Source organism: Acanthochromis polyacanthus, chromosome 9, assembly GCF_021347895.1.
Source record: "Acanthochromis polyacanthus isolate Apoly-LR-REF ecotype Palm Island chromosome 9, KAUST_Apoly_ChrSc, whole genome shotgun sequence".
Taxonomy (NCBI): Eukaryota; Metazoa; Chordata; class Actinopteri; family Pomacentridae; genus Acanthochromis; species Acanthochromis polyacanthus.
The window spans coordinates 7120905-7145282 of record NC_067121.1 but is presented as its reverse complement, the minus strand read 5'-3'; the positions used below and the strand labels follow the sequence as shown (position 1 = coordinate 7145282).

Here is a 24378-nt window from a genome sequence, read left to right as displayed (position 1 = left end):
ATTTTTCACAGCAATCACTACTTCAGTTTTTTTGTGTGTTTTATACAAAGTGTGTGTTTAATGTTTAATGTTTCTGTTTTTAAAAACAGATTCATTACCTCTGCCAGGAGGTTATGTAATCACCGGAGTTTGTTTGTCTATCTGTCCGTCCGTGTGTGTGTGTGTCTGTCTGTTAACAGCATAACTCAAAAAGTCATGGACGGATTTTCACCAAATTTTGACAGGATGTCCGGAAGAGCAAGAGTAACAATCTCTGTCCATTTGAGAGATGGCCTGACGGCCTGGCGGCCATCTCTCAATTGTCCTTCGACCTTCAAAAAATTCCTGGATCCAGACGGTGATTCGGATCACCTCCAAAATCTAATCGATTCTTACTCTTGCTCTTCCGGACATCCTGTAAAAATTTGGTGAAAATCCGTCCATGACTTTTTGACTTATGCTGTTAACAGACAAACACACACACAGACAGACAGACAGACAGACGGCATGGCGGAGGTACGCGCTATCCGAGTGCTTTTCTAGTTCACGTTGTTTCTGTCAGAACAACAATTGCTGCTGTAATTTCTGTTTGAAGCTAAAAATAAATGTAACTCCAAGCTCTGATTACGATCCTACAGTCTGATTCATTTATTAGTTCATCACAGATCTACATACCTGTTGTGTGCAACGTTATTTGTAATTTCCAGTTGTTATCCTCTTCGTTACAGATCTCTACCTGTGGGAGGACTGGGTGGACAAAGGGACACAAGAAAAATGTTACTAATGTGATGCTAGTTAAACACGCACCACCATCTATTTATTATCTTCAATTTATCATCATGATTATTATTTATCAGTTAATTCATTCAGACCATCACAGTTCTACAAACCTGCTGTGTGTTGTGTTATCTGTGGTTTCCAGATGTTATCCAGCAGTCTGCGCTGACGATCGATCTCCTCCTCGTACTGGACGATGGTTTTCTCAAACTCTCTGAATATTTCTTCAGCAGCAGCAGTTAGTCGCTCGTTGATCAACTCTCTCAGATTCTGGACTGAACTCATCGTTACTTCATCTGAACAAATATTCATCTGAGACACTACAAAACAACCGTCTTCCAGCTCAGTCCACACATGAGGAAAACTCACGCTGCTGGAGCATTTTATTTCCACCTGGTGTCACGCAGTGAAGCTCCGTCAGAAACAGCGAGGGTAACTTTTGTTCCGCCTTGTTCCTCTATCTCTCTCAACATTCAGATTTAGATGAAAGAGATGTGATGTGATGTGAAGTATTGGTTGATAAAATGTTGAGTCAACGTTTGCTTTTCAACCATAAATCACACTTTACACAGACAGCAAAAGATGTTAAATCAATGTTGATTTAGGGTTAAGAAGGTTGAATTGTGGTTACGGTTGAAGACTGATGGTTGGATCATCGTTGATTCAACAACATTTTGTCAACATTGAAGTTTGTGTTTAAAAGATACCATTGAATCTACATTGCATTTTGGTTTAATTAAAATGTTTGACAGGTCAATGTTTAATTAATGTTGAATCTATGTTTGCAAACATGTAATCTATGTAAGCAAACGTTGACTCAACATTTTATCAACCTTGCGCTTTCTGTATGATTTCGATGTTAGGTCTCAACATAGATTCAACATTGATTCACCCATAGTTTGCTATCTGGTTAGCAACCACGACTGATTTCAATTTGATTCAATTCAATATCTTAACTGTCGTTGCAACCTGTGCAATGAAATGAAGTGGCAATCTTAAGAGAAACAGTGCAAGTTAAAAAATAAAAACATAAAAGGTCATAATCATCACATAATATAAAATATACACTAAAAACACACATTTCAGACAGACTCAACCAGACATCGACATTCAACAGATATTGTACAATCCCGAATAGTACAGTTGTATTTGCATATGCATGATAATTTCACAGCAATCTCGACGATGAAGAATCTCCAGCCAACAAACATGCCGACCCAGACCGAACACCTGAACCCCCTACCCAAGAGGCCCCTTCAGTTCTTCCTGCTGGATGAGAGGCGAAATGCCCCAAACCGGGTCAACTCGCCCACGTCCATAAATTAATTTTAATTTAATCAGTGTTGGGCAAGCTACTTGGAAACTGTAATGAGGTACGCTACCAGCTACTCCGTGTTAAATCAAGCTTTACTACACTGAAGCTAAGACCCACAGAAATGTAGCAAGCTAAGCTACAGCAATATGGCCAAAGTAGCTTAATACATTCAAGTTACTTTTTTTTCTTACCAAAAAATTTCAGGGACTAATGAAGTCAGTCAAACGGAGACAAGAAAATGCTGACTTGTTTATTATTAAACCCTCATTTTTGTTCTCAGTGCTCCAAACTTAGTAAGTTGATACACTGAGGAATATGTGGAGCTATATTTAAAATGAATCAACCTTTTTACATTAGAAATCATTGTTTTGATTTTCTTTTTAGTTTGTATTGCAGACATAATGTATCTGATAATTAAGTTGCAGTAGCTTATATTAACACACCACTTACATTGGAGGGTATAATAGGTTACATTTGATATCATTTCCATATAAAGTAAGCAATATTATAGTAAGACAATATTATACATAATTTGGGTATGTTATGTGGTAAGCATGAAACACAGCTACAGTTACATACAGTGTTATCTGTTCCTGGAGTTATGTTTAGCGCAAAAAAAAAATCATTGTTAGTGACCACATTACTTCAGTTTCCATCGTGATTAATAAAGTATATGTTGATTTGATTCATTCCTCAAAAACAAGCTGTTTAAGAAGCACTTTAAAAAACTTTCATTTAGCCTCTGCATGTGATGAAGTTTAAAATTGAAACTGCTTGTACTACTGGCTTTTGACTTCCAAATGGTCGTATTCATGTGTGTGATTGTGGTCACTTGAGAGTTAAATGGCTTGTACTACTGGCTTTTGACTTCCAAATGGTCGTATTCATGTGCGTGATTGTGGTCACTTGAGAGTTAAACTGCTTGTACTGCTGGCTTTTGACTTCCAAATGGTCGTATTCATGTGCGTGATTGTGGTCACTTGAGAGTTAAATGGCTTGTACTGCAGGCTTTTGACTTCCAAATGGTCGTATTCATGTGCGTGATTGTGGTCACTTGAGAGTTAAATGGCTTGTACTGCTGGCTTTTGACTTCCAAATGGTGTATTCATGTGCGTGATTATGGTCGTTGTTTTAATGCAGGGGTTTCAAACTCATTTTAGTTCAGGGGCTACATACAGGTCAGTTTGATCTCCAGTGGACAGGACCAGTAAAAGCCCAGCATAATAACCTATAAATAAGTACAACTCCTAATTGTCCCCTTTGTTTTAGTGCAACAAAGTACATTACATGTTCACATTTAATTGTCTTTTTGCCAAGCATTATGAACAATCTGAAATGTCTTTAGAAAAATAATATTATGTCTCATTTTATCATTTACACATTACAACTTACAGATCACTGTTTCTCTGCAAAAGGTGCAAAACATTTAGTCACAGATATCTGGAACTGAACAATCTAATATTTCACTTTATGATCAAAACAACCAGATCTAGAAATTATTTTAAATTTCTATTCATTTACACATCTGTGTAGTATTTCTGGCCTCCTGAACTGACCATACAAACATACCATACAAACTAAAGTAGGAACTGAATAGAAAGAAGGTTCAGTTGTCCCCCTGTGTCCTTTATTAATTGTGATTATTCTTAATGTTTGGAACTGTATTTTGCACTGCACCATAATATCATTATTTATTGATTTGTTTGATTTGATATTGATTTCTTCTTTACATTTGTATAGGATGACACAGTAACTGAGGAGGAGGAAGAAGGCGAAATCCCTGCAGATGAGCAGAGTGATGTCTTTCTTAACATGGAAGAGGGAGAGGGACATGGAAGTGCGCAGTCTTCAACAAAACCAGAAGACATGTTGATGAAAGTTTTTGCCATGATGATTTTGTCATGGCAAATCACCTTCAAGATTTCTGATAATGCCATCACATCACTTCTTTTGTGCATCAGACAGTTCATGTGGATGCTCGGAAATGTTCTTGCCGTTGATTCACTGACTGCCTTTGCAAGCAGTATCCCAAAGACTTTATTCTCCCTGAGGAAATGGACAGGCATCCTTCGTGATGATTTCTTACAATATGTGGTTTGCCCAAGACGTATGACCGTATACGTACCAACTGAAACTTATGAACTAAGATGGGATGGTACAAAGGCATGCAAGCCTTGCAGTTACATACCATTCCATAACCACCCACAGAAGAGATCTGCACTAAGGAAGAAATGTGCTTCTGATCTGTTAAGAAAGTCTAGATCTTCCCTTGGTAAAGAATATGTCTATCCAATACGGTCATACTGTTACAAGAGTGTTGTACAGTCTCTTCAAGCAATTGTAAAAAGACCTGGAAATGAAGCGAAATGTGAAGAATGGCGGAAGCGTAAAATACCTGAGGGTGTGTTAGGAGATGTATTTGATTAGAAAAGTACGGCAGGATTACCAGTATGTGGATGGCAAGCCTTTTTTAGCAGAGCCAAATAATTTGGCCCTTATGTTGAATGTGGACTGGTTCCAACCTTTCAAAAATGCACCTTATTCAGTTGGAGCCATCTACTTGGTTATTTTGAATCTACCTCGTGAGGACCGTTTTAAAGAAGAGAATATGATTCTTGTTGGACTAATACCTGGTCCAAAGGAGCCATCACTAAACATAAATGTTTTCTTAGACCCTTTGGTTGATGAGCTCCAGCAACTTTGGCATGGTGTAATTTTGGAAGACGGCTCTTTGACAGGATATCAAGTTTACAGAGCAGCTCTGCTTTGCCTGTCATCGGATGTCCCTGCAACGCCAAAATGTGGAGGCTTTGTCGGGCATGGGGCATACAGAGGTAAATTAAAAATATTCCAACTTATTTTTCAATATGTAATTATTAAACTTTTATTTTGATTGTTGAATCCTTAAAGTCAACATGCAACTTTTTACATTGCTCTTACTGCGATAGGTGGTCTGTTTTATTCAATACTCTAACTTTGTGTGTTTTGCACCTGTAGGATGCCACAAGTGTTTGAAGCCATTCAGCAAGACAAAGTTTGGTGCAAAAATGGATTACTCAGGATTTGAGCGGTCAAAATTTCATTTGGGAAAATTTCAGCACATGTGCTGCTGGGGAGGATTTTTCTGTGTCACTTTTCCAGCCATGTCATATATTTTTGGAAAGGCCATTCCCTGAAGTGTCCAAATAACACACTGTTTTCTTCCTCCTATTTCAGAAATTTTGATGAATATTTAACCACGCCCGACGACGTCGGCGGGGTTATTGCGTTCACTTCGGTAGCTGGCTGGCTGGCTGGCTGGCTGGCTGGCTGGCTGGCTGGCTGGCTGGCTGGCTGGCTGGCTGGGTAAGTATGTATGTATGTATGTGGCTATGTCCGTCTGTCCATCTTTGTCAAAGTTTATGTAAAGTGTCCCTGGCAGGTTCCAGTGGTCAGGACAAGCATCTGGCATTTAAAGCTGTTACAGTGCTTTTCATACAATGAACAAGTGTAGTTTTATCAGACTAAACTTCTGTCCTCCCATTCTTTCAGAAAATTTCATGAATATTTCATCTTGAATTAAACAATGGGATTTTATACCACTGGAAACAAACAGCAACCTTTCAGGGAGATTTTTTTTTTTTTTTTTACCACAAGAGCGAGGGTCGTGGACCTGAAGAGGAACACGCTACGATGATTCAGATTTTTTTATTATGATGAGACTGGAGCAACCAAAACTTCAGTGTGTCCGCTGAGCTGGACTCCACTTAAAACTTCAGAGCGGATACATGTAAACCTACTAATAACCTAAGAGTTGAGCATCAGTAGTGAAAAATGAAAGGAGTAAAACTTGAAGACAAATTCCAAAGAGGAACCAGTGAGATGGTGCTGTGTTGAAGGACAAGTAACATACTAGTGCTGAAATTCACCACGGTGAGTGGAGCCTGCCATTGAGAGCTTATAAGATGGTTCTGTGTTGAATATTAATATGAATATTAACCTGAAAAGAACTAACTGTGGTTGTTTTCATTCTCTGTCACAGTGTACTTCCACCACCTCCGTGGCCTACATTCGCTCCAACCACATCATGGGTTGGGGAAGAAGGCCATAGAGATCCGCTCGGTGGCAACCGGCCACCTGGACGGCGTCTTTATGCACAAGAGGGCCCAGAGACTCAAGTTCCTCTGTGAGACAGGTGAAGTTGTACTTCACGAAACCGCGGAGGAGACTTGAAATTCTGAGGCGAGCACTTCAACATCCATCACCCCGGACGTTAGAGACAATGAGCAAGGGCATTATGAGCCTTGGCATTAATCAACTCTATCCCAGTCCGGAGGCTCCAGCCAAGTCTACTTTATGACTGGGCCGAAGCAACCGGCTCAGCTGGTAGAGGTTCACGCCCTGCCCTCTTCCTCCTCCTTCTCCTCATCCTCCATTTACGCACTAGAAGCAACAGTCAAAGTAACACCAACTAAGCAAGATATAAATGCCCTCGTGTGTTTCCGTGTATTTTTTCCAAATTCAATGTACTGTATATAGTTTTTGTTACAGTGCAGTGCTTTCAGATACACTTCCTGTGTTAGACATCCTCCATGTAGGCCAAGAAAAAGTACATTTCACAAAGTGGAAGTGTGCCTTTTACTCTCTGTCTCTCTGACCTGAAGTGGGTGATCTGGAACTACATCCGTGTTTGAGATCCTCAATGCAGGTCAAGAAAAAGTACATTTCATGACATTTGTATTGTGTCATTTTACTGTTGAGTTTGGGAATTATGAGAATGTTCATTTCCATGCTGTATACAGGACTCCTTTGAGGCCCTGTAATTGGAATGAGTACACTTTAAACCTGAAAATCCTTGAAAAATGTATTCACTTTTAAGACTTTGACCAATATGTGCTGCTGATGTGCTGATCAAAACATAATCTGAAGTACTGTATGTTACATTCTGTTACTCAAGTGATCAGTGGTGATGCTAGATGCTAAACAGTAATCAAAACCAGAATCAAAATCAGAATCACAAGTTGGTTTATTAACAGTAAAAATGTACAAGTAATTACAAAAATGTAAAAAAAAGTTATAATCCAAGTATTTACAAAAAATAAACAAATGCAAAAAATGATAATGCAACTATTTACAAAAAATAGAAAAATGTAAAAAAGACAAAATACAAGTATTTACAAAAAAGGGAGAGGGGCAAGAGAAGGGAAGGGAAGAGAGCTTAATCATTCCATTCAAGATCCAGTCCTTCTCCGCAGTAGTTTTTTCTGTTGACGCCATAATTAAAAAGGAGTTCCTCTCCTGCTTTGATGTCCCTTATAGCCATGAAAAGCAGCACGTCCCTTTCTCCACTCTCAAACTTGAGACTGAAGAGACGAGGCCTAATGTTGGGTCTCTTTCTGGAGTGGTTGATGAGTCTGCCGAAGGTCTCTCTGTCCGGGTGGCAGGGGCACTTGTCTAAGTGCGCGTCAATGCAGAATTTCTCACCAGCCCCGTTCTTATAGAAGAACATAAAGTCCGTCTCCTTTAGGCTGGTGGCAGCATGAGTTTGGTCAGAAGTGACCACCTCCCCGTGGTAATCGCATAATACTTCGCCTGCTTTGAAACTGCGGGTGGTCAGTACTGCTCTTCCTTTTCCCTCGATGTGACTGATCACCAGCCCCTTCCACCGCTGGGAGCTTACCAGCTTCCGAATAGCCGCAGAGGTGGGAATGTCCTGGAAGTCACCCGTGGGCTGCCATGCTTCAAGGATCTTTGACGCAGATGGGATGTTCCGCTTCCATCCCTGCTTGCTGATCCATCCGGCCACTCGGCTTTCTGTGGGGAGCCGACGGGGGAATTGAGCTGTGGGGAGAATAGAAACGTCCAAAGTTAGTTCAGGCCATTCAGAAATCTGCAAAGGCTGGGACAGAATACTTCTGTCCAGATTAATATTCAGATTTCTGCAAAGGTTTAGATAATACCGGCAGCATGCTGTATCCGAAGCTTCATCTGTTTTTTCAGCCAGCGCTCATACAGTTTCCTCTGGCTGTCTTGTGACACAGCGGCCCGGTGTACGAGGGAGGGCACCTTCCCATCCACTGTGACTGGATGCTCTCTGCTGAAGTTGTTCCATTCTTTCTCAAAGTCCATCCTTGGGTTCCGGGACTTTGGATGGGCCCGGCTGGATGGACCTTCTTCACTGTCATCATGCCTGCCAAATAAAAAGAAAAATAGGTCAGTGTCCAGACTGATATGCTAAATGAAGTCCACTGTGTGTGCACACTGTTTTTGTAACAAATGATCTGCTTACCTTCTCAACTCGTCGAGGAGCTCAAGGGACCTTATCAGGTAGCCACCTTGTTTCATGTGGTAATGTTTCTCCGCCGTGGCTGTGCTGTGGGTGAGGTAGTCGGCAATCATGGCTTTGTCCACATCAGGCATGCACTTGGCGGCAGTTTCAAAGATCCGTCTCGCCACTTGGCTCGTCACCGGTGTGAGGTTGTATCTAAAATGAGAGTGAAGAGTAAATTGTAAATGACAGCTCTCACCCCTCCTCCTCTTAGGTTATTTAACTTAGATGACACGTAGCAGCTTATCCCATCATAAAGATGTACTTACTTTGTGTGCAGCCTGGCCAAATCATTGGAGCAGTTGTGAATTGGTTTGCCAGATGTCGACAGGAAAAACCGCTCCTGGGGGTCTTCTTCTACGTTCTCAGCCTCTGGGCTCGCCCGGAACCTCTTTGTTGTCTTCAGCTGGTCCCTCACACACTCAAAGTACTTGTCGAACCACTGTGTGGAGAGAAAGGTACAGACGTCAGATTCGATTTCTGGATTTTTACAGAGAGAGTAATCTTGAAAAAAAAAAAAGTCAACTTACAGCCTCCTCTTCTGTGGAGAGAACAAAGACTGCCACCTGCTGTGTGGCAGTCTTGTGTTCTTTTACAGAGATGGCAACAAAACCCTTATCCAGCTTGCTTCGGTTTTTCCACTCCTCAATCTGCGTAAAACACACACATGCCATTCCATTAATTGATGCTCTCACTGTTGGGTTCACATGAAAAAATCATAAATAAAAAAAATCAAAGGACAACACTCACTGTCATGTGCTCCACCACCCCGGGCTTCTGCAGGTGCTTGAGTACCACAATCGCTTCGAGGTAGTACAATACAATGAGGCACTCGGAGGTCTCCAGCTGGCAGTCATAGGATTGTGTGGTATCGTCGATCTTGCCGAGAATGGCCAAAAAGTCTTTTTTGGCCGCCCTCAGCACCGCTGTGCAGTCATGTGGGGTGGTTGTCATGTCCCCAAGAATGATTCTGTCACTGTGAAAGTACAAAATAAAATTACTCAAACTGCGCAAGCTTTTGCATTGTGCACGTGTTAAGAAAAGACTTTTCAAAAGACATTGCACGTACCGCTTTGCAACGATTTCCTTGCTGATGCCCTTCGCCAGTTGTTTCTGCAAAGAACCGATGAAGTCCGTGTATTGCTTGGCCTCGTTGTGGAGACCTGTGTCGGTCCTAAACATGTCTGTATTTGTGATCCGGTGGTTCAGGAATCTGCTCAACAAAGTAAAAACACATTGGACATTTGTAAGCAAAATGAAAATACAAGTCAATCAGTTATTACCCACATTTAACAACAACTGGGCAACTGTTTCTGTGACAGGCTCTGAATTTCAATGTATTTGCAAGTCTGTTTTTTTTCCCAGCTAGCTTGTGCAAATCCTTCAGTGTTACACATCAGTGTAAAGCTCAGAGTTTGACCTTTCCAAAGAGCCTAAACTTGTTCATATCAAACACTGTGGCAGGTGACAACAGCTTGTATGTATGACAGCGTGTGCTTAATGATAATAAAAGGATTCTGATTCACATGGAGAAAAATGAATGTTACAAACCTCTTCAAGCTCTTCAAATAGTTGAGCTGGGTTCGATTGCCAAGTTTGGCGTCGGAAAGCTTCCGCAGGTATTCCTGTGTCTTCTCCCGTTCCCGCACAAACATGAGGGAGGGTTCAGCAGGATCCATGAAGAAGAGGAAGCGTGCCACGTTGTCAACCTGAGGAGAAACAAAACGCAAATGTTACACATTTACAGCAAATGCCTTTGCAGTCATGGCTATACTGAAACAAATGTATCATTCAGCATTTGATGGAATTGTTCACCTCCTGCTTGAAATTTTCAATGCTGAGGTCCTTTCGCAGGTGTGTTGCAAATCCTTTTAAAAGAGGATGGTCGAGGGAATGCTTCTGGTAGAGCCCCAGATCAGCCATCCGCGCCCTCTTGTTAATCTTCCACTCCGGGTTGCGATTGCTGCAATTAGAAAAATTCACACTACAGTTAAGATAAAGATCACGCCAATTCTCTCACACATATGCAAAGAAATGTGAACAGCAGAAGTTTGTTGAGGTGAATGAGCTCTTACCACTGAAAAGTCTCCCCACTGCTCTCGCTTGTATCATCACTCGACTCCTCAGGGGAGTCAGGCCGGCCCGTGGCAGTGGAAGGCCCGGCCTGTACATCAGGGAGCTGGGCGGCGGTGGATGGAACTGCGGATGGCACATTGGTGACCACGCTGTTCCTCCTTTGCAGCTCCTCAATCAGCCTTTAAAATTAAAAACAAGAAACAGTTAGCACTGTTCATTCATTGAAAGAAGAAATGATTGATTAAACTAATATTCTAAACTGTATATTCTAAATTTTATTCTATTTCATTCTTTTTTATCCTATTCTTCTGTGAAAACCCTGTCTATTTTTGGAACGTCCTGCTGCTCATATGCACCTTAATTGCCCCTCGGGGATAAATAAAGTTTATCTGAATCTGAATCTGAATCTGAATCTAATTGTTTTTGCCACATACCTCTTGAGGGGGTCTTTGGCTCCCAAAATGTCCTGGAGGAGCTGGTAGGTATAAACGCGCCCAGACCTCAGCAGCACACTAGCCTCTTCTTTGGCCTTTTCCACAACTTTAGCCCTTTCGTCTTTGCTGGTCTGCTTCATGCAGGTCCGTTCCAGATGCACAGAGAGGCAGTCCTGGCTCTTGTTGCAGACCGGGCACAGGAGGTAGTGGCGGTTGGGAATGGGCTTGGCAACACTGCAATCACAATATTAATATAGGGTTAGGGTTAGCAATATAAGCAAATGGAATATCCACAGCAAATATAGAATAATAATAATGAATAACCCTAACCCTAGGCATTTACTGTGGCTCAACCATGTTGTAACCTTTATACCCAGAAAAAAAAGAAAGAAGTTTGTTCTTACCATTTTGGAGGTTCTGGTTCACTGTGATCACTTTCTTCAGAAATCCCCTTAAAGGCATCAAGCTGCTCTCTCTCCTGACTGCAGTAGAGTTCCTTTTGTTGCTCTTTAATCTGTGGAAGTTTTGGAATGTCCTGGTCTCGGCTGAGGTAGCGTTTCTCCTGTGCTTCTTTAATCTGTCGAGACTCTAGATCCTTCTGATCCAAGCAGAAGTTCCTCTCTTGGTTACGGAGTAGGTGATCAGTGAAAACCTCCTGCTCCTCATAAATATGTTGCTGTTGAAGGTCTGGAGGGAAAAACAAACACGAGAGAAAAAAAAAAATCAGTCACACCTATGTTGAGCATAAACATACAAGTCTGAACTATTGGCAAAGTGTTAAAATGATAAAAATGATCTGCGTGCACCAGAGTCAGAGTGACTTCTGAGTTGATACTGTTCTTCACAAAGCTCACTATACAACCATTCAGACAGCAGCTTCCTAGTTTTAGACCGTGCTGATAATTACACTTGTCAGCTGTGACAGAAAACAGCTGATTGCACTCAACGATAATCATTTCAAAAGGCATAACAACCACTACTCTGTAACACTGCTGTAAAATCAGAGAGGACTGTAGTTCCAACTATTGCAATAGAATAAGATGTCTCCTCTATTCAAAGCATCAGCTGATCACGTCAGTTTAAGCAAAGAGAATCTCAGAGTTAAAAAGATATTCATAAAAAAAATGTCAAGACACTTTAAATCTCTGATACTAAATCTAAATATGCTGAAAGCAGCAGAAGTCAGGAAGGGAAGCCAGTTCTGATCAGAGTATGAACAGCTCAGCTATTGGTAACATTACAGGTGCATCTGCTGACAAGCACATTAGGACAGACTTTAAGACACATTTGATTTTAAAAGTACTGGAGGATAGATAAATACTATGAATGAAAAAAGCCAACAAGAAAAAAAAAGACTCTTCCAAAGTACACCTGTTCCCACATATCAGTGAACCTAAAAGAAACATGACTGCTTTGTAAGAATTCAAGCCGGTTTCCCCTGAGACTATGCACACTGTGGGTTTAATATCACATGTTTAGGAAAGGGATGCACTCATGCCATTTATGACAGTCTTCAAAATAACTGTCATATAAGGCTGATAAGGATCCTACATGAATCACACTAATTAGTTACTTCCATCACAGCAACACAGTTTTACATACCTATTCTGTGTAACTTTATTTGGAGATTCTTGGTGATATTAAATGGTCTGCGGTGACAATCAGTCGCTTCTTCATAAGGGCCAATTGTGTCTTCAGAGATACTGAATTTTTCTCTTGCCAATTCTTCACATTTAGACTTGTACTGAACTAGCATAAAGCTATCTGCTTTCTGACTCGTATCTGCTGCTGCCGTCTGTCCAGACTGCTGTCTGTCCAGACTGTTGCAGAGTTCCTCTTGTTCCTCTTTGAGCTGTAGAGGCTCTGGGTTCTCCTGGTCCAGACTGTTGCAGAGTTCCTCATGTTCCTCTTTCATCTGTGGAGGCTCTGGGTTCTCCTGGTCCAGACTGTTGCAGAGTTCCTCATGTTCCTCTTTCATCTGTGGAGGCTCTGGGTTCTCCTGGTCCAGACTGGTGCAGAGTTCCTCATGTTCCTCTTTCATCTGTGGAGGCTCTGGGTTCTCCTGGTCCAGACTGGTGCAGAGTTCCTCATGTTCCTCTTTCATCTGTGGAGGCTCTGGGTTCTCCTGGTCCACACTGTTGCCGAGTTCCTCTTGTTCCTCTTTGAGCTGTGGAGGCTCTGGGTTCTCCTGGTCCAGATTGGTGCAGATTTCCATGTGTTCCTCTTTCATCTGTGGAGGCTCTGGATCCTCCTGGTCCACACTGGAGTTCCTCTCCTGGTTACAGACATTCTGCTCAGCAGGAACCTCCTCCTCCTTACAGATCTGTTGCAGCGGGAGTTCTGGATGGACAAAAGGACACAAGAAAAATGTTACTAATGTGATGCTACTTAAATACGCACTTCCATCTGTTGATGCTCTTCATCTTATCCAGATTCTGTTTTGTGGTAGCAACTCTCTAAGCAGGGCATTCCACACATCCACCCAGAAGTCTGACTTTTACACTGTGATGATGGCATGATTTAGTTAAATCATGAGGGATGAACAATGAACCAATTTTGATCGGAAATTACAAAATGAAAAAATGCACTTAGCAAATCACAAAGGTTACAATTCAGGACATGTGAGGTAAAGTTACTAAATAAGATGGATACGGTTGTTCAGTTTTATTGTGAAGGGGCTGATGTTTTAAGAGGCTGTCTGTGCTCACTGATTGCTTTATAATATGTGGTTCAACAGACCAAAGCAGTCTCATCATATTTATTAATTATTTGCAGCACATCTGACCCCAGTTTAGACTTTGAGTTCACAGTTTTACAGATTCATGTGTCCTCTTAGTGTGACAGTCACACATTGGATGGTGGTTTCTGTGGTAATGTTACATTAGATGCTGTAAATCTATTACACAGTGAATAATGAATATTGATTTGAAACGTGACTTTTAAAAACATTATTAGTCAAACCAAAATATTGATCAGAATATTTGCAATTTGATTCACCCTCCAAATTGTTTAGCATTTGTTAGCTCAGATTCTTTAGTTTTCACAGCAATCACTACTTCAGTTTTTTTGTGTGTTTTATACAAAGTGTGTGTTTAATGTTTAATGTTTCTGTTTTTAAAAACAGATTCATTACCTCTGCCAGGAGGTTATGTAATCACCGGAGTTTGTTTGTCTATCTGTCCGTCCGTGTGTGTGTGTGTGTGTGTTTGTCTGTTAACAGCATAACTCAAAAAGTCATGGACGGATTTTCACCAAATTTTGACAGGATGTCCGGAAGAGCAAGAGTAACAATCTCTGTCCATTTGAGAGATGGCCTGACGGCCTGGCGGCCATCTCTCAATTGTCCTTCGACCTTCAAAAAATTCCTGGATCCAGACGGTGATTCGGATCACCTCCAAAATCTAATCGATTCTTACTCTTGCTCTTCCGGACATCCTGTAAAAATTTGGTGAAAATCCGTCCATGACTTTTTGAGTTATGCTGTTAACAGACAAACACACACACAGACGGACAGACAGACAGACGGCATGGTGGAGGTATGCGCTATCCGAGTGCTTTTCTAGTTCACATTGTTTCTGTCAGAACAACAATTGCTGCTGTAATTTCTGTTTGAAGCTAAAAATAAATGTAACTCCAAGCTCTAATTAGGATCCTACAGTCTGATTCATTTATTAGTTCATCACAGATCTACATACCTGTTGTGTGCAACGTTATTTGTAATTTCCAGTTGTTATCCTCTTCGTTACAGATCTCTACCTGTGGGAGGACTGGGTGGACAAAGGGACACAAGAAAAATGTTACTAATGTGATGCTAGTTAAACACGCACTACCATCTATTTATTATCTTCAATTTATCATCATGATTCTTATTTATCAGTTAACTCATTCAGACCATCACAGTTCTACAAACCTGCTGTGTGTTGTGTTATCTGTGGTTTCCAGATGTTATCCAGCAGTCTGCGCTGACGATCGATCTCCTCCTCGTACTGGACGATGGTTTTCTCAAACTCTCTGAATATTTCTTCAGCAGCAGCAGTTAGTCGCTCGTTGATCAACTCTCTCAGATTCTGGACTGAACCCATCGTTACTTCATCTGAACAAATATTCATCTGAGACACTACAAAACAACCGTCTTCCAGCTCAGTCCACACATGAGGAAAACTCACGCTGCTGGAGCATTTTATTTCCACCTGGTGTCACGCAGTGAAGCTCCGTCAGAAACAGCGAGGGTAACTTTTGTTCCGCCTTGTTCCTCTATCTCTCTCAACATTCAGATTTAGATGAAAGAGATGTGATGTGATGTGAAGTATTGGTTGATAAAATGTTGAGTCAACGTTTGCTTTTCAACCATAAATCACACTTTACACAGACAGCAAAAGATGTTAAATCAATGTTGATTTAGGGTTAAGAAGGTTGAATTGTGGTTACGGTTGAAGACTGATGGTTGGATCATCGTTGATTCAACAACATTTTGTCAACATTGAAGTTTGTGTTTAAAAGATACCATTGAATCTACATTGCATTTTGGTTTAATTAAAATGTTTGACAGGTCAATGTTTAATTAATGTTGAATCTATGTTTGCAAACATGTAATCTATGTAAGCAAACGTTGACTCAACATTTTATCAACCTTGCGCTTTCTGTATGATTTCGATGTTAGGTCTCAACATAGATTGAACATTGATTCACCCATAGTTTGCTATCTGGTTAGCAACCACGACTGATTTCAATTCGATTCAATTCAATATCTTAACTGTCGTTGCAACCTGTGCAATGAAATGAAGTGGCAATCTTAAGAGAAACAGTGCAAGTTAAAAAATAAAAACATAAAAGGTCATAATCATCACATAATATAAAATATACACTAAAAACACACATTTCAGACAGACTCAACCAGACATCGACATTCAACAGATATTGTACAATCCCGAATAGTACAGTTGTATTTGCATATGCATGATAATTTCACAGCAATCTCGACGATGAAGAATCTCCAGCCAACAAACATGCCGACCCAGACCGAACACCTGAACCCCCTACCCAAGAGGCCCCTTCAGTTCTTCCTGCTGGATGAGAGGCGAAATGCCCCAAACCGGGTCAACTCGCCCACGTCCATAAATTAATTTTAATTTAATCAGTGTTGGGCAAGCTACTTGGAAACTGTAATGAGGTACGCTACCAGCTACTCCGTGTTAAATCAAGCTTTACTACACTGAAGCTATGACCCACAGAAATGTAGCAAGCTAAGCTACAGCAATATGGCCAAAGTAGCTTAATACATTCAAGTTACTTTTTTTCCGTACCAAAAAATTTCAGGGACTAATGAAGTCAGTCAAACGGAGACAAGAAAATGCTGACTTGTTTATTATTAAACCATCATTTTTGTTCTCAGTGCTCCAAACTTAGTAAGTTGATACACTGAGGAATATGTGGAGCTATATTTAAAATGAATCAACCTTTTTACATTAGAAATCATTGTTTTGATTTTCTTTTTAGTTTGTATTGCAGACATAATGGATCTGATAATTGAGTTGCAGTAGCTTATATTAACACACCACTTACATTGGAGGGTATAATAGGTTACATTTGATATCATTTCCATATAAAGTAAGCAATATTATAGTAAGACAATATTATACATAATTTGGGTATGTTATGTGGTAAGCATGAAACACAGCTACAGTTACATACAGTGTTATCTGTTCCTGGAGTTATGTTTAGCGCAAAAAAAAAAAATCATTGTTAGTGACCACATTACTTCAGTTTCCATCGTGATTAATAAAGTATATGTTGATTTGATTCATTCCTCAAAAACAAGCTGTTTAAGAAGCACTTTAAAAAAACTTTCATTTAGCCTCTGCATGTGATGAAGTTTAAAATTGAAACTGCTTGTACTACTGGTTTTTGACTTCCAAATGGTCGTATTCATGTGCGTGATTATGGTCACTTGAGAGTTAAACTGCTTGTACTGCATGCTTTTGACTTCTAAATGGTCGTATTCATGTGCGTGATTGTGGTCACTTGAGAGTTTAACTGCTTGCACTGCAGGCTTTTGACTTCTAAATGGTCGTATTCATGTGCGTGATTATGGTCACTTGAGAGTTAAACTGCTTGTACTGCAGGCTTTTGACTTCTAAATGGTCGTATTCATGTGCGTGATTGTGGTCACTTGAGAGTTAAACTGCTTGTACTGCAGGCTTTTGACTTCTAAATGGTCGTATTCATGTGCGTGATTGTGGTCACTTGAGAGTTAAACTGCTTGTACTGCAGGCTTTTGACTTCCAAATGGTCGTATTCATGTGCGTGATTGTGGTCACTTGAGAGTTAAACTGCTTGTACTGCTGGCTTTTGACTTCTAAATGGTCGTATTCATGTGCGTGATTGTGGTCACTTGAGAGTTAAACTGCTTGTACTGCAGTCTTTTGACTTCCAAATGGTCGTATTCATGTGCGTGATTGTGGTCACTTGAGAGTTAAACTGCTTGTACTGCTGGCTTTTGACTTCCAAATGGTCGTATTCATGTGCGTGATTATGGTCGTTGTTTTAATGCAGGGGTTTCAAACTCATTTTAGTTCAGGGGCTACATACTGGTCAGTTTGATCTCCAGTGGACAGGACCAGTAAAAGCCCAGCATAATAACCTATAAATAAGTACAACTCCTAATTGTCCCCTTTGTTTTAGTGCAACAAAGTACATTACATGTTCACATTTAATTGTCTTTTTGCCAAGCATTATGAACAATCTGAAATGTCTTTAGAAAAATAATATTATGTCTCATTTTATCATTTACACATTACAACTTACAGATCACTGTTTCTCTGCAAAAGGTGCAAAACATTTAGTCACAGATATCTGGAACTGAACAATCTAATATTTCACTTTATGATCAAAACAACCAGATCTAGAAATTATTTTAAATTTCTATTCATTTACACATCTGTGTAGTATTTCTGGCCTCCTGAACTGACCATACAAACATACCATACAAACTAAAGTAGGAACTGAATAGAAAGAAGGTTCAGTTGTCCCCCTGTGTCCTTTATTAATTGTCATTATTCTTAATGTTTGGAACTGTATTTTGCACTGTACCATAATATCATTATTTATTGATTTGTTTGATTTGATATTGATTTCTTCTTTACATTTGTATAGGATGACACAGTAACTGAGGAGGAGGAAGAAGGCGAAATCCCTGCAGATGAGCAGAGTGATGTCTTTCTTAACATGGAAGAGGGAGAGGGACATGGAAGTGCGCAGTCTTCAACAAAACCAGAAGACATGTTGATGAAAGTTTTTGCCATGATGGTTTTGTCATGGCAAATCACCTTCAAGATTTCTGATAATGCCATCACATCACTTCTTTTGTGCATCAGACAGTTCATGTGGATGCTCGGAAATGTTCTTGCCGTTGATTCACTGACTGCCTTTGCAAGCAGTATCCCAAAGACTTTATTCTCCCTGAGGAAATGGACAGGCATCCTTCGTGATGATTTCTTACAATATGTGGTTTGCCCAAGACGTATGACCGTATACGTACCAGCTGAAACTTATGAACTAAGATGGGATGGTACAAAGGCATGCAAGCCTTGCAGTTACATACCATTCCATAACCACCCACAGAAGAGATCTGCACTAAGGAAGAAATGTGCTTCTGATCTGTTAAGAAAGTCTAGATCTTCCCTTGGTAAAGAATATGTCTATCCAATACGGTCATACTGTTACAAGAGTGTTGTACAGTCTCTTCAAGCAATTGTAAAAAGACCTGGAAATGAAGCGAAATGTGAAGAATGGCGGAAGCGTAAAATACCTGAGGGTGTGTTAGGAGATGTATTTGATTAGAAAAGTACGGCAGGATTACCAGTATGTGGATGGCAAGCCTTTTTTAGCAGAGCCAAATAATTTGGCCCTTATGTTGAATGTGGACTGGTTCCAACCTTTCAAAAATGCACCTTATTCAGTTGGAGCCATCTACTTGGTTATTTTGAATCTACCTCGTGAGGACCGTTTTAAAGAAGAGAATATGATTCTTGTTGGACTAATACCTGGTCCAAAGGAGCCATCACTAAACATAAATGTTTTCTTAGACCCTTTGGTTGATGAGCTCCAGCAACTTTGGCATGGTGTAATTTTGGAAGACGGCTCTTTGACAGGATATCAAGTTTTCAGAGCAGCTCTGCTTTGCCTGTCATCGGATGTCCCTGCAACGCCAAAATGTGGAGGCTTTGTCGGGCATGGGGCATACAGAGGTAAATTAAAAATATTCCAACCTATTTTTCAATATGTAATTATTAAACTTTTGATTGTTGAATCCTTAAAGTCAACATGCAACTGTTTACATTGCTCTTACTGCGATAGGTGGTCTGTTTTATTCAATACTCTAACTTTGTGTGTTTTGCACCTGTAGGATGCCACAAGTGTTTGAAGCCATTCAGCAAGACAAAGTTTGGTGCAAAAATGGATTACTCAGGATTTGAGCGGTCAAAATTTCATTTGGGAAAATTTCAGCACATGTGCTGCTGGGGAGGATTTTTCTGTGTCACTTTTCCAGCCATGTCATATATTTTTGGAAAGGCCATTCCCTGAAGTGTCCAAATAACACACTGTTTTCTTCCTCCTATTTCAGAAATTTTGATGAATATTTAACCACGCCCGACGACGTCGGCGGGGTTATTGTGTTCACTTCGGTAGCTGGCTGGCTGGCTGGCTGGCTGGCCGGCCGGCTGGTTAAGTATGTACACACGTGGACAAAATTGTTGGTACCCCTCAGTTAAAGAAGGAAAAACCCACAATTCTCACTGAAATCACTTGAAACTCACAAAAGTAACAATAAATAAAAATTTATTGAAAATTAAATAATCAAAATCAGCCATCACTTTTGAATTGTTGATTAACATAATTATTTAAAAAAACAAACTAATGAAACAGGCCTGAACAAAAATGATGGTGCCTCTATAAAAGATTGAAAACTATTTGACCAGAGTGACATGATTAACTCAGGTGTGTCATTTAATTGACATCACAGGTGTTTCCAAACTCATAATCAGTCAGTCTGCCTATTTAAAGGGAGACAAGTAGTCACCCTGCTGTTTGGTGAAAAGGTGTGTACCACACTGAACATGGACAACAGGAAGCGAAGGAGAGAATTGTCCCAGGACATCCGAAAAAAAATTATAGACAAACATCTTAAAGGTAAAGGCTATAAGACCATCTCTAAACAGCTTGAAGTTCCTGTGACAACAGTGGCTCATATTATTCAGAAGTTCAAGACCCACGGGACAGTAGCCAACCTCCCTGGACGTGGCCGCAAGAGGAAAATTGATGACAAATTGAAGAGACGGATCGTTGGAATTGTATCCAAAGAGCCCAGAGCAACCTCCAAAGAAATTAAAGGTGAACTCCAAGGCCAAGGTACATCAGTGTCAGATCGCACCATTCGTCGTTGTTTGAGCCAAAGTGGACTTCATGGGAGACGACCAAGGAGGACACCACTGCTGAAAAAAACTCATAAAAAAGCCAGACTGGAATTTGCAAAAATGCATGTTGACAAGCCACAAAGCTTCTGGGAGAATGTCCTTTGGACAGATGAGACCAAACTGGAGCTTTTTGGTAAGGCACATCAACTCTATGTTCATAGACTCAAAAACCAAGCATACGAAGAAAAGAACACTGTCCCTACGGTGAAACATGGAGGAGGCTCAGTAATGTTTTGGGGCTGCTTTGCTGCATCTGGCACAGGGTGTCTTGAAAGTGTGCAAGGTACGATGAAATCTGAAGACTATCAAGGCATTCTGGAGAGAAATGTGCTGCCTCGTGTCAGAAAGCTTGGTCTCAGTCGCAGGTCATGGGTCTTCCAATAGGACAACCATCCAAAACACACAGCCAAAAGCACCCAAGAATGGCTGAGAGAAAAGCGTTGGACTATTCTAAAGTGGCCTTCTATGAGCCCAGATCTAAATCCCATTGAACATATGTGGAAGGAGCTGAAACATGCCATTTGGAGAAGACACCCATCAAACCTGAGACAACTGGAGCTGTTTGCTCATGAGGAGTGGGCCAAAATACCTGTTGACAGCTGCAGAACGCTCATTGACAAATACAGAAATCGTTTAATTGCAGTGATTGCCTCAAAAGGTTGTGCAACAAAATATTAAGTTATGGGTACCATCATTTTTGTCCAGCCCTATTTCATTAGTTTGTTTTTTTTTTAAATAATTATGTTAATCAACAATTCAAAAGTAATGGCTGTTTTTGATTATTTAATTTTCAATAAATTTTTATTTATTGTGACTTTTGTGAGTTTCAAGTGATTTCAGTGAGAATTGTGGGTTTTTCCTTCTTTAACTGAGGGGTACCAACAATTTTGTCCACGTGTGTATGTATGTGGCTATGTCCGTCTGTCCATCTTTGTCAAAGTTTATGTAAAGTGTCCCTGGCAGGTTCCAGTGGTCAGGACAAGCATCTGGCATTTAAAGCTGTTACAGTGCTTTTCATACAATGAACAAGTGTAGTTTTATCAGACTAAACTTCTGTCCTCCCATTCTTTCAGAAAATTTCATGAATATTTCATCTTGAATTAAACAATGGGATTTTATACCACTGGAAACAAACAGCAACCTTTCAGGGAGATTTTTTTTAGCACAAGAGCGAGGGTTGTGGACCTGAAGAGGAACACGCTACGATGATTCTGATTTTTTTATTATGATGAGACTGGAGCAACCAAAACTTCAGTGTGTCCGCTGAACTGGACTCCACTTAAAACTTCAGAGCGGATACATGTAAACCTACTAATCACAGCTCCTAAGAGTTGAGCACCAGTAGTGAAAAATGAAAGGAGTAAAACTTGAAGACAAATTCCAAAGAGGAACCTGTGAGATGGTGCTGTGTTGAAGGACAAGTAACATACTAGTGCTGAAATTCACCACGGTGAGTGGAGCCTGCCATTGAGAGCTTATAAAATGGTTCTGTGTTGAATATTAACCTGAAAAGAACTAACTGTGGTTGTTTTCATTCTCTGTCACAGTACACTTCCACCACCTCCGTGGCCTACATTCGCTCCAACCACATCATGGGTTGGGGAAGAAGGCCATAGAGATCCGCTCGGTGGCGACCGGCCACCTGGACGGCGTCTTTATGCACAAGAGGGCCCAGAGACTCAAGTTCCTCTGTGAGACAGGTGAAGTTGTACTTCACGAAACCACGGAGGAGACTTGAAATTCTGAGGCGAGCACTTCAACATCCATCACCCCGGACGTTAGAGACAATGAGCAAGGGCATTATGAGCCTTGGCATTAATCAACTCTACCCCAGTCCGGAGGCTCCAGCCAAGTCTACTTTATGACTGGGCCGAAGCAACCGGCTCAGCTGGTAGAGGTTCACGCCCTGCCCTCCTCCTTCTCCTCATCCTCCATTTACGCACTAGAAGCAACAGTCAAAGTAACACCAACTAAGCAAGATATAAATGCCCTCGTGTGTTTCCGTGTATTTTTCCAAATTCAATGTACTGTATATAGTTTTTGTTACAGTGCAGTGCTTTCAGATACACTTCCTGTGTTAGACATCCTCCATGTAGGCCAAGAAAAAGTACATTTCACAAAGTGGAAGTGTGCCTTTACTCTCTGTCTCTCTGACCTGAAGCGGGTGATCTGGAACTACATCCATTGTGTGTTTGGAACGCGCTACGAATGCAAAAAATGATAATGCAACTATTTACAAAAATAGAAAAATGTAAAAAAGACAAAATACAAGTATTTACAAAAAAAGGGAGAGGGGCAAGAGAAGGGAAGGGAAGAGAGCTTAATCATTCCATTCAAGATCCAGTCCTTCTCCGCAGTAGTTTTGTCTGTTGACGCCATAATTAAAAGGAGTTCCTCTCCTGCTTTGATGTCCCTTATAGCCATGAAAAGCAGCACGTCCCTTTCTCCACTCTCAAACTTGAGACTGAAGAGACGAGGCCTAATGTTGGGTCTCTTTCTGGAGTGGTTGATGAGTCTGCCGAAGGTCTCTCTGTCCGGGTGGCAGGGGCACTTGTCTAAGTGCGCGTCAATGCAGAATTTCTCACCAGCCCCGTTCTTATAGAAGAACATAAAGTCCGTCTCCTTTAGGCTGGTGGCAGCATGAGTTTGGTCAGAATGACCACCTCCCGTGGTAATCGCATATACTTCGCCTGCTTTGAAACTGCGGGTGGTCAGTACTGCTCTTCCTTTTCCCTCGATGTGACTGATCACCAGCCCTTCCACCGCTGGGAGCTTACCAGCTTCCGAATAGCCCGCAGAGGTGGAATGTTCCTGGAAGTCACCCGTGGGCTGCCATGCTTCAAGGATCTTTGACGCAGATGGATGTTCCGCTTCCATCCCTGCTTGCTGATCCATCCGGCCACTCGGCTTTCTGTGGGAGTCGACGGGGAATTGCGCTGTGGGGAGAATAGAAACGTCCAAAGTTAGTTCAGGCCATTCAGAAATCTGCAAAGGCTGGACAAGAATACTCTGTCCAGATTAATATTCAGATTTCTGCAAAGGTTTAGATAATACCGGCAGCATGCTGTATCCGAAGCTTCATCTGTTTTTTCAGCCAGCGCTCATACAGTTTCCTCTGGCTGTCTTGTGACACAGCGGCCCGGTGTACGAGGGAGGGCACCTTCCCATCCACTGTGACTGGATGCTCTCTGCTGAAGTTGTTCCATTCTTTCTCAAAGTCCATCCTTGGGTTCCGGACTTTGGAATGGGCCCGGCTGGATGGACCTTCTTCACTGTCATCATGCCTGCCAAATAAAAAAGAAAATAGTCAGTGTCCAGACTGATATGCTAAATGAAGTCCACTGTGTGGTGCACACTGTTTTTTGGAACAAATGATCTGCTTACCTTCTCAAACTCGTCGAGGAGCTCAAGGGACTTATCAGGTAGCCACCTTGTTTCATGTGGTAATGTTTCTCCGCCGTGGCTGTGCTGTGGGTGAGGATAGTCGGCAATCATGGCTTTGTCCACATCAGGCATGCACTTGGCGGCAGTTTCAAAGATCCGTCTCACCACTTGGCTCGTCACCGTGTGAGGTTGTATCTAAAATGAGAGTGAAGAGTAAATTGTAAATGACAGCTCTCACCCTCCTCCTCTTAGGTTACTTAACTTAGATGACACGTAGCAGCTTATCCCATTCATAAAGATGTACTTACTTTGTGTGGAGCCTGGCCAAATCATTGGAGCAGTTGTGAATTGGTTTGCCAGATGTCGACAGGAAAAACCGCTCCTGGGGGTCTTCTTCTACGTTCTCAGCCTCTGGGCTCGCCCGGAACCTCTTTGTTGTCTTCAGCTGGTCCCTCACACACTCAAAGTACTTGTCGAACCACTGTGTGGAGAGAAAGGTACAGACGTCAGATTCGATTTCTGGATTTTTACAGAGAGAGTAATCTTGAAAAAAAAAAAAAAATCAACTTACAGCCTCCTCTTCTGTGGAGAGAACAAAGACTGCCACCTGCTGTGTGGCAGTCTTGTGTTCTT

At 41.2% G+C, this 24378-nt stretch overlaps 2 protein-coding genes across 3 annotated transcripts in view; both read right to left on the bottom strand.

The window, feature by feature from the left end:
- The window catches only part of LOC127535335 (zinc finger protein 239-like), a 46967-nt gene extending 45823 nt beyond the window's left edge, over positions 1-1144 (bottom strand). For both annotated transcript variants that reach the window (XM_051953144.1, XM_051953143.1), the window contains exons 1-2: positions 870-1144; positions 655-726 (exon numbers count right to left, since the gene is read on the bottom strand). In XM_051953144.1, coding sequence (XP_051809104.1) covers positions 655-726; positions 870-1068 — 271 coding nt within the window. In that variant the 5' untranslated portion in view covers positions 1069-1144. The remainder of the gene's footprint in view (positions 1-654; positions 727-869) is intronic.
- A 5914-nt stretch (positions 1145-7058) lies between these two features.
- On the bottom strand, positions 7059-15039 carry LOC127535329 (uncharacterized). Its single transcript, XM_051952993.1, has 15 exons — positions 14799-15039; positions 14584-14655; positions 12491-13228; positions 11293-11575; positions 10889-11122; positions 10454-10633; positions 10194-10341; positions 9930-10087; positions 9448-9591; positions 9129-9354; positions 8909-9028; positions 8648-8820; positions 8340-8534; positions 8011-8240; positions 7059-7891 (listed from the first exon to the last, which is right to left on the bottom strand). The coding sequence occupies exons 1-15, from the start codon at positions 14995-14997 to the stop codon at positions 7269-7271; spliced, it is 3723 nt and encodes a 1240-aa protein (XP_051808953.1). The 5' UTR covers positions 14998-15039; the 3' UTR covers positions 7059-7268.
- Positions 15040-24378: the final 9339 nt, after the last annotated feature.